General features: G+C 43.4%; 1 protein-coding gene across 3 annotated transcripts in view; it reads left to right on the top strand.

Moving 5' to 3' along the window:
- TFDP1 (transcription factor Dp-1) overlaps positions 1–10,480 on the top strand; it is a 41,017-nt gene that overhangs the window by 427 nt on the left and 30,110 nt on the right. For 2 of the 3 annotated variants that reach the window (XM_042810848.1, XM_042810846.1), the window contains exon 2: positions 742–826. In XM_042810848.1, coding sequence (XP_042666782.1) covers positions 815–826 — 12 coding nt within the window. In that variant the 5' untranslated portion in view covers positions 742–814. Of the gene's footprint in view, positions 1–173; positions 244–741; positions 827–10,480 lie in introns of those variants that run through there. The other variant, XM_042810847.1, reaches the window with a different exon arrangement.

Below are 10,480 nucleotides of genomic sequence, written 5' to 3'. Positions count from 1 at the left end.
GTTCGCCCCCCCCCCCCCTACCGAGCGGCCGTTGGGCGCCCGCTCCCTCCCTCTCTCCTTCCCTCCCTCCGCCCCTGCCCCCTCCCGCCGTGCTCGCGGGCCCGCGCGCGCCGCCGCACATGTGCAGTCGGGCGCCTCCGCAGCGGCAGCGCGGCGCCGGGCGGGGGGTGCTGCGCGCCGGGACCCGGGCTGGGGGGCGGCGGCGGGGGATGGAGCCGGCGCTCTCCGCCTTGGGCCGCTCAGGTGCGGGCGGCTGCGGCCCGAGGATATGAGGAAAAGGATGGAAGTCGCTGGGAGACGCCGCGATCGGCGTGGCCCCTCGCCGATGAGCGGAGGCCCCGGCGGAGGGGCGCGGGGCGGGCGGCGGCTGCAGCCTCTGTCTGCGGGCGGGAGGAGGGGGGCGGCCCCGAGGCCTACGTGTGCCCGCCGCCGGGATGGGGGCGGCTGGAGGAGGCCCGACCGTGCCGTGCACCCCCCTGTGCAGCTGGACGGGAGCGGAGCCGGCGGCTGTGCGGGGAGGGGGGGGCGGCGGGGCGTCGCTCCCACGTGCTGACTGTGAGCGGGGGCGTCGCTTCGACGGAGCGGGACTGGGGGGGGGGCCGGGCCAGAACTTCGTGCTCTCCCAGAGGATTGTGTTGTGAAGCAAAACGCTGTGGGGAGCAGTCGGGAATTGGGGCGGTGCAAAGTTTGCCTCTTCTCATTGTGGTAAGCTGACTGATGTTGGCTGTGTTTGCTTTCTAGAAAATAGCATCGTGGTCCCCGCGTCCCGCAGGCAGCAGGATTGTAAGAGGATTGCCTGCTAGGCTGGGGTAACATGGCAAAAGATGTAAGTATATTTATAGCACATCACATGCAGGGGCATAACTAATAGCATATTTTTGCTTTTGTTTTTGCTAACAGAAGCAAAGCAGGTCAGGCTCTGTTATAGCTGGCAGTGCAAATGTATGAACCTGACTCTGCTCTACCTCAGGCCTAGGCTGTGCTTCCTTATAGGTGATCCAACCCCAGAGCGGCTCCAGGTCTGCAGCAGTTTCCTCAGAGCAGATGTGAGGATCTACTGTACTCATAAAAGCAGTCTGGTCATTGGCATTAGATGAGTTCATATTGAACGCTATCCTAGGTTGGCTTTGACAGCCCCAGAATACACTGTTCAGGTGCTGGGATGGTTGGTGGCTCTGTCCCGCTGTCTCCAGAAGTCAGCAGCTGAGTGTCACTGCTGGCTGGCGCTGCCTCTGCTGTTTGGTGTGTTCAGGGCAGCAAAGCCTCCTTATCTCCTCACTTTTTCTTCCCTGTCCACTCAAAGATGCTGATTACTGTCTGTAAAAACAAGCATCGGGAACTTGCAGTGTAGACTTCCCTGCCATCCGCGCCAAGACTGGTGGCCTTGAGGCAGGCCTCAGAACCACCTTTGCTCTTATCCATTCCAGTATTCTTTTAAAAAGCATTTAAATGTGTTCTGCCTTTCAGATCTATTGCATTGTTCATAGCTAATGTAATTGGACTGCCACGTTTCTTTATGGAAAACGAGAGAATAGAACACTCTGTATTCAGATATGAATGTATCTCCGCTTATGTATTAAAAAAAAAAAAAAGCAAACAAGTTGCAAAGTGATACAATTCAAATTCTAAACAGCAGGTTATGTTATTACGTGAACTGTTGTAGCTTTCAAAGAGTGAGAATTACTGTGAAATAGTGATTGGTTCAACAAATTAATCTTGTAGGGAATTTTAGTAGTTCAGAAGCACATGAGAAGTATCTTGGTGTGCAGAAACGCAACTAGAAATACATAGTCACTGCAAGCTTGCCTGTAAAAGATAAGGGTGTTCAAGTGTGCTACAGATAGCAGAGTTCAGGGAATGAAGGGCTGTACAAGCAGGGAAAAAATGAAACAGAAGGGGTGGAAGAGGAGATGAAATAGCGGCGGTTCAGAGCAACTCAGACATTAGGATACATCTGTTTCATACTGCCGTTTGGAAGGAGGTGGGCTGAGTGAAGGACTGGCACCTGAAGTGCAGATTAGTAGCACTGATCAGTGTCATAGAAAGTGTGTGGGAACATAATGGGCGTAAGACACCTAAGAAAGAACCTAGTTTTTCAGACATCTATCTTGCTGAAGGAGGGGAATAATTAAGGGAGGAATAACATACACAACGGTAAACTTTAGAAATGGAAGAAAATGCTATAGTTAGGAACAGGTAGGTGTTTTCAGTGTCTTCTAAGAGTAGATCAAGAAGTAATAAACTGAATTTGGAGGTGATAATCTGGCTCAGGTTGTAGGTAACGTGTTAAGCATGCTTGAGCACTGGGACAGGATAGGGAGTGTGTGAAGTCTTAATTGATGAACTGTCTAACCTGTTTTCAGAAGTCTCTGGATATATACGGTCCTGTTTCAGGGAAGAAAAACAAACTGCTTGCCTTTTTTCAGGCTATTGCATGGCCACCATTACGTGTTGCCTAAAATGTGTAATGAATCTTGGGAGATCTTAAATTTCCAAGTCAAACCTATTAGGTTTGGTTTGATGTTAGAAAACAGAGAAGCTAATTGATATAACAGTTTTTTGACTTTCCAAAGGGAAGAGTGATTCTCACTTTTTTAAATTCAAAAGCTCAGTTTTTACCCTAGTGAAACAGTGGAGTTAAGTCCTGGTAGGGAAAGCAGCGCTGCATTCCTGGGCACGGGGTCTGTGAAGACCTGTGCTCCCTGTAAACGTAAACATTCTGACATGGAAATGCTGCTGCAATTAATGGCCTGTGGTTCTGCTGTGTCACCTATCAAGTGCTGTAACGGACTGCAAGATGTGGTGAAGATGGCACGGTTGATGAATGCCCCCACCCCTTCCTTCCTTTTTTTTTTTTTTTTTTTTTTTCTTCCAAGTAGGGCTGAAGTGGCACAACTGTGGTGAGGGCGGTTTGTGCCGCTCTCCCCCCAAGTCTGAAGGTGGCATTCCCATTGCCAAGCATGTGTCAGCATGCTGCAGCTGGGTAGCATGGGCTCTGGGTGCCTGCTGCTGGGTCCTGTGCTGACGGCTGCTGGAACAGGCGGCCCTGCAGAAGGTGTGGAGCCAGAGCTGCACTAAATAATGTTCCTGCTTAACCCTTCCTCCCACTTGCTGAAGGAAAATACTTCTTTTCCTTGCGTTGCTCACGTCTAGCTTTTCAGCTGATGCCTCTGCTTTATAAAAACTGCTATTTGAAAATACCTGTCTGGAAAGTTAAGCGCCTGCGAAAGTGTGCAGACTAAGATTTTCTAGGGGAATTGAAGAAATTGGGAGTGGGATGGAGAGTACTGGCAAGCCCAAGAAAATGCTTTTTAAAAGAACTAAGTAATTAGGGCCACAAAGATGGTGAGGGGCCTGGAGCATCTCTCCTATGAAGAAAGGCTGAGTGAACTGGGTCTGTTCAGCCTTGAGAAAAGAAGACTGAGAGGGGACCTGATCCAGGTCTATAAATATCTAAGGTGTGGGGGGCAGAATGGCGAGGATGGACTGTTTTCAGTGGTGAGTGGAGACAGGACAAGGGGAAACAGCTGGAAACTGCAGCACAGGAAGTTCTGCACAAATGTGCGCAAGAACTTCTTTACAGTGAGGTGACGGAGCACTGGAACAGGCTGCCCAGGGAGGTGGTGGAGTCTCCTTCTCTGGAGATGTTCAAGACCTGCCTGGATGCCTACCTGTGCGACCTGCTGTAGGGAACCTGCTTTGGCAGGGGGGTTGGACTCGATGATCTCTGGAGGTCCCTTCCAACCCCTACAATTCTGTGATTCTGTAATTAGAAAAGTACTGATCAGGTAAGCTGGCAAGATAATGCCTGCAAGGTATTTGAACAAAGTCTAAATTCTGTTAAGTCTTATATTAAAATATATCCCACTAATGCTTTTCAGAGTGTACAGTAAAGAAAAAATAAGCAACAAAGCATTGGTTTTTGGCAGAATACTTTAATCTCCTTTGCTGTGGTCAGTGAGCTATGAGGGGGGAAAAAAAAGATGATACATTCTCAAGTAGCACCTTAATTAAAAGCTTGTAGGTTGAGTTTAAGAGCATAATCACATCTAGTTGAGAGATAACAATGTAAAAAGAGGCAGCAGCTTGTGAAGGTTAAAGTATCTGTGAGCATTCCAAATTTTATTTTTTGGAGTGGTTATATAAGGGTTAGGAGATCTAGAATGCTATAAATGTAGAAGGAAAAAGAAAGAAGAAACTCATTTTCCAGTGTGATCTGGTCATAGTAATGAGCATAGCCATTTCTGGCTTGAGGCATGCGAGCATTGTGTGGAGCTGAAATCAGTTCTAATAGAACCAGGCAGGCCGTGGAATATCACATTCAATTCGGAAGAGCTGAGTTACTAAAAGGACTTCACTTTTTCATAATTTAAAAGAACAGCAGGGAAGAAAAGATGGGTGAGTGAGGGAATGCCAAGTGCAGTGTCTTCAGAATGCATGCACCATGGCAGCAGGAGCAATCTACTGCATCTCAGAGGCAGAATGACAAACTGCTCTGTTGAGGGCAGTAGTGTTAGTAGTGTACAGTCTGATGAGTGCATTTGCACCATGTATGTCTTCTTTGAGAGCAGTGGACGCAGTGTATGGGAAATTCCTTGGTCTGAAACAGAAGTAGCATCTCCAGAAACTCCAGCTTAGCCACATCCCCTTTCTGGTTAGTAACTGTCATTCTCTGAGACTTCACTGAGTCCACCATAAACTCTTCAGCTGCTTTTACAGATGTACGTCGGAGGCAGGACCTGGAGGAGCAAAGGTCCTCAGCTGACTTGTGGTGCTCAAGGGATTCATGGTTAGGTGGAGGTAGAGTTTCCTGAGTGAAATGCTGACCTTTCTTGTCACCCATGGCATGCTTAAAACTAGGCAGCACATGGTGTCAATAGAAGGAGACAGAAAGTAAATTTGGTACCTTAATTTTTTGTCTTCCATTTCCCAGTGTAAGTGAGAACTGCTTGCTGGCCTTATTTATATTCACTTATGTGTTATAATTATCTGATAAGTAAGGTGATAAATACTTCTCTTTATCAGTAGTATCAGTATTTTCTCCTTCACTCAGTAGTTTCTAGCTGGTAGTAGAAAATCCAAGTTAAGGTGTGACTCAGGTTTTGCTTTCAGATACTTCTGTTGCAGATTAACTGTTGAGCCCTTCAAGCAGCCATTAAGAGAAGCTTGCAGTTCTCTTCTTTAAGACCCAATGTTAAGGAGAAGAAGCAGGACTCATTTCTAGGCACTGGAGCTATTGGAGAGGGTAGCCCTGTGCATGGTATTACAGGCAAATAGGGAGCTAGACAAAAGGAATGAGTAAAATTTCTGACCTTGAAAATTGTCTATAGAATCATGAAGGTTGGAAAAGACCTCAGTTCATCTAGTCCAACCGCCAGCTCATCCCCACCATGCCTGCTGACCACATCCCTCAGTGCCACATCCACATGGTTTTTGAACACCCCCAGGGATGGTGACTCCAACCTCCCTGACCTCCCTGGGCAGCCTGTGCCAGTCCATCACTATTCTTTGTGAGAAGAAATTTTCTCTGATATCCAGCCTTAATCTCCTCTGGCACAACTTAAGGCTTAAGATTGAAGTAAATGAGTTACATAAGTTAAATGCTCACTGCATGTACAGTTGCTTGTGATTGTTTCAGTTGTTCATGGTTATTGCATAGACTGTTTCCACTCTTAGAAGAAAAATGGATAAGAATGTGCAGTTGAAAACTAATTTGGTGTTTTGCATACTTTTTAAACTGGCACACCACTGTTAGCTCTCAGAACTTCTCACAGGCTGAAATACCTTTCTGGAGAGCTGTTTCATCAGGAAGGCTCATACAGTTTCATGAATTGCACACAATGCCATTGGTTTGAGGATGACTGGTTCTAAGATTATATATATATATTTAATTTTATGGTTTATTCTACTGCTATCTTTTTCTTGAGTTACTTTGAGTGATTTTTATCTTGTCCTCTTGTTTGCTTGAAGCACATTGTCTGTCCTTGGTACTTCATTAATATCACTGAATACCAGATATGGCCCATGTATCTAACTTTGCAAAGGAAGCCCTGTGTATGCGTAAATCCTGAAGACACTTATGGTAGAGGCTCTTCTGGTACAGAGTTCAGCACGTGTTCTAATACCACTAGACCCCTAAAGACACAGGGTTTAAAGATTGATGGCTTATTTTAATTGATTATTGAGAAGACGTTTGAGTATGTAGTTTCATCCAATGAATTTATCTCACAGTACTCCCTAAATATCCTTGGAGTAAAATATGTACCAAAAAACAACAAAAAAGTAGAAACCTGCTAACTAATTACTTACAACAGTGTCACTTAATAGGTCAGTAGGTGTGCTCATTTTGGGGAAGGAGGTAGATCTCTACTTCTGTGCAGGTAATTTTGCTGGAACATCCCGAAGTTGTACTTTTTAACTGCTTTTATATGGTTCTTGTACATCAAACTTGAACAAGCCTTCATGGCAAGAGAAGGTCACATAGACTTATAAAAAAAGAAGTTCCTATTGGAAATAGGAAAAAGATTTTTACATGAAGTAATGTGAGCGAGCGTCTAGGAAGCACTCAAGAACGTACAAAAGATTTAGCAGAGTTCTTCTTAAAGTATCAGCATGTATTTCTGTTATTATGTTTATTTTTTATTTCAGTGAGGCAGCTTATAGAAATTGAATTGTCAGTGGATTTCAAGTTGTTTGCACACCTTGCTTGATATCATTTTAGCTCAACGACTGCTCAGTAGCTTAGTTTATTTCTGTCTGCCTTTAGTCAGTTTTAATGTGTTCAGAAGTTGGTAAACTGAAGATGAAGTAGTAGTATGAAATCAGGTCTTATGAAAGCGCATCTCAGTCCAGGTTTTCAAATGCTGGTAGAGTGTTTTTAAATATGCCTTTGAGAGGAATGCAGAAGGAAAAAGAACTTCTAAGATCTTTGCATTGCAAATACATAATAAACTCTATTTCTTATTTTCCATGTTAGTTTATATTTATTAAACAGAGAATGGCAACTCAGAAGTTACCGTCACCTCGCTAATCGTTTTCTCTTAAGCTTTATTTCTTCATTAATTTAATGTGTAGTTAATGGTAATGGCTGCATATGTTTATTTGTTGCATTACTAAGTAAATACAGTGTGTGCTGGCAACTTAACACGCTCAACAAAAATGCCAATTTTCAAAAGTTAAATTACGTTAGGGATTACTTATTTCAGTATTCGTATTTGCTTGCTTGGATATCACTTAGCAGAGATTTATTGTGTCTTAATTGGAAGTGAGTGGAAAAAATGGGCCAATGTTTGCTAAATATTCTCAGTGTCAAAGTGGTTCTCAGAGGATGAACAACTTGATTTTAAGTGTGGTCAGTTGTCCATATGCCCAGGAATGCTGCTGGCTGCTTGTCCTGTGTTGCATTACATTACATCTGCTAAGCCCCATGGTATCATGGTTATGCAGACTTATAGGGAAGTAATGTTGTGGGCTGCTGTAGCCTTTTAAGACGTCAGTAAGGCAGACAAATCTTACTTAACGTAACCTGTTGAATTCTGCTGTGTTTGAGTACTGTTGAACAAATTTCTCAAGGATTTGATTTGATTGGAAGAAGTCTATTAAAGTCAAATCTACAGTGGCGTTGGGAGACAGTTGTGGGAACAGCAACTGCTGTTACTTTTCTGCATCGGAGTGTTGAGGTCTGGAGGACACAAAAAGGCTGAGTAACTGGGTCTGCTCAGCCTGGGGAAAAGAAGACTGAGGGGTGATCTGATAAATGTTTATAAGTATCTCAAGGGAGATGGGAGGCAAATGGATGAGGCCAGGACCTTCTCAGTGGTGCGTAGTGACAGGACAAGGAGCAGTGGCCTAAATCTTGAACATAGGAAGTTCCATACAAACATGTGGGAGGACTTTACAATGAGGGTGACAGAATATTGGATCAGGTTGCCCAGAGAGGATGGGAAATTTTCTTCTATGGAGATATTCAAGACCTGTCTGGACACCTACCTGTGCAACCTATTGTAGGGTATCTGCTTTAGCAGGAGGGTTGGACTCGGTGATCCCTTGAGGTCCCTTCCAACCCCTGCATTTCTGTGAATTCAGCATTTCCTTTCCTGATTAGTTTGTGGTAGAGATGGTGAACTGGTGCTTTGGTCGTATTCACACTAGGAATCTTATATTCAGCTTCCTACAGCCTTGCAGTTAGTTTTGGGGACACCAACTTCAATGTTGGCAAAGATTGGGTCACTTCAGCCATTTGGTCACTGTGAGAAACAGTCTACTATAACAGTTTTAACTCTGCTTGGATTTTTTGATCTGTGTGACTTCTTAGGCTGGGTCACTGTTTGACTTATCTTCAAAATGAGTTCTTCATGTCTGGAATTCAGCAAAGATTACATGTTACTCTTTTTAGAAAAACAGCCAGCAAAGTTAATGGCCTTGAAATGTTCCACAATGGAGAGAAAGCTTTAAATGCAATTTCATGTATGTATGTCAGTGTCCAGTGTATGCAGTACCCGTGGAGCTTACATTCAGAGCAAAGATTAACCGTGCTTCACTGAGCTACTAACCTATGATTGTTTATTTTTTAAATCGTCGCAGGCTTCTGTATGATTCAGGTCTTTTAGTGCCTTAGTGTTTTGTTTGCTCCCTGCTTAGATTAAGGAGCTAATAGTTCGTTTTACTCTTTGGGAAGCTTTTTACTTTGGCATAGGTCATTGCCCAGTGGTTATCAGGCACGTTAATCTTGATGTGCTGTGAACTGAGGATGGGGTGTATCTGCTTTAGATGAAAGTTACTGGGATGCAGTAAAATAACACATAAGAGAACTGTGTAGGATCAGGGTCCTGCCGCCTGACTTTAGAAGATCTTTTGCCTTACTTTATACAATAAGGCATAGTTGTCACTTCATTTGCAAAATGCAGTTCAAATATTTTGAACTTAAGAACCTTCTTTCCTTTCTTGCAGACCTCTGCTGTATTCCTTAATTACCTTTTAATTTCTGTGAAAAATGAAATGGCTATCTTTATAGGACAGCCTCCTGTATTTGTATGATGATTCATTTCCAGGGCATGTTTGTTTTGGTCCCTGAATGAGGTGAGAGTCCAATGGGGAAAAATAATGTATAGTCATCTTGTTACAAATGACATCTTTGTGTCGCCAGGGGTGAAAGTAAAACTAAGCACCATTATTTCTGGTTGTAAGCTGTTCTCCATTTGTAGCTGTGCTCGTATTCCATTGTGTTTTTTTGTTGCCTCCTAATGATAAAATAAACCCCAGACCCCTACATTATGGTTAAGGAGGCACGCAATCAAATTGCATGGCATAGTGCCTTTATGTTTATTGTTTACTTTTAAAGCGTGAAATCCTGGAGATTGGTACTCTGTACTGATCAAATGAAGTAGTTTGCTCCAGATGTGTGGGTTTTTGCCAGTTGACTTTGCAAATGCCTGTAGACAGTAGAAGCATCCTCCTGATGCCTTTGACAAGCTCCAGGAGGAAATTTGTTCTATTGGGAATACTTCTCCTTTCTCATTTCTTCATTGCCTCGTTGTGTCTTTACTACTTCTCAGTGTGAGTCCCAGTTTATATACTCTGTAGTTGTGGCTTAATTTAGTGTAGGATGTGTTCACTATCCCTGTTCCCATGTTCTTACTCTTTGCATAGGATCCATTCTCCTTGCTCTTTTAAAACTTTTAGTTTCCCATCACTTCTGTTTCCTGTACTTCTTAATAGACTCCCAACTACACTAAACTCTACTCCTCATCTGTCGTCTTACATTTGATTTTTGTAGTTCTTTTTCATTCTTTCCCAGTCAGTGCCGATGTTGTCTGCTTGTTTCTCCGGCTGTCCTATTCTGACTCTTATTCTTTCAGCAAAGTTGTGTATTTTGACCTACTTTTCTTGTTTGGTTGTCAAATCCAGTTCTGTGCCTCATTTTGGTGGTCTTATCTTGCTGTTAGCAACTGAAAACTTTCTGAGAAATACCTTTTGGCAAATGCCTCTGTTTCCATTTATTTCCACCTTTTTTTTTTTTTTTTCTTTCCCACTTCTTTCAGCTCTTTCTCATGGAGCATACTAAAAATTTGGCTCATTACATAGAAGCGAGATAGAAAAGGTATTTATATGGCACAAAGGCAGCTTTCTCTTCTCTGTATTTGCTTATCTCATTGTACCAGGGGGATCTTCCTCTCAGGTTAGCCTTGACAGACATCAGGCATGTACCTCTCCAGTTATTCTGCAGTCCAAATTCAGCAAGAAACTCTAATGTTTAAAGCTTTTAATGAATAATTTTATACCAATTTTTAGTAAGAGAAAATTGCAAGTCTGGAAGGCTGTGGAAATGGTGCTTTCATTGTAAGGGTGTTGAATTTCTACTGTGTGACTTCGGAGATCACAAATACAAGCTAGCTAGTATCAGAGGACTTGATATCTCAGTCTGCAGTGTGGGATTTTTTTTTAACAAATGAAATTCTCTGCATTCTTAGCAAATTTCATT

Source organism: Centrocercus urophasianus, unplaced genomic scaffold, assembly GCF_019232065.1.
Source record: "Centrocercus urophasianus isolate 14NV4802_14NV808 unplaced genomic scaffold, USGS_Curo_1.0 seq_12, whole genome shotgun sequence".
Lineage (NCBI taxonomy): Eukaryota > Metazoa > Chordata > Aves > Galliformes > Phasianidae > Centrocercus > Centrocercus urophasianus.
This window is presented reverse-complemented; position numbering and strand designations above follow the sequence as displayed.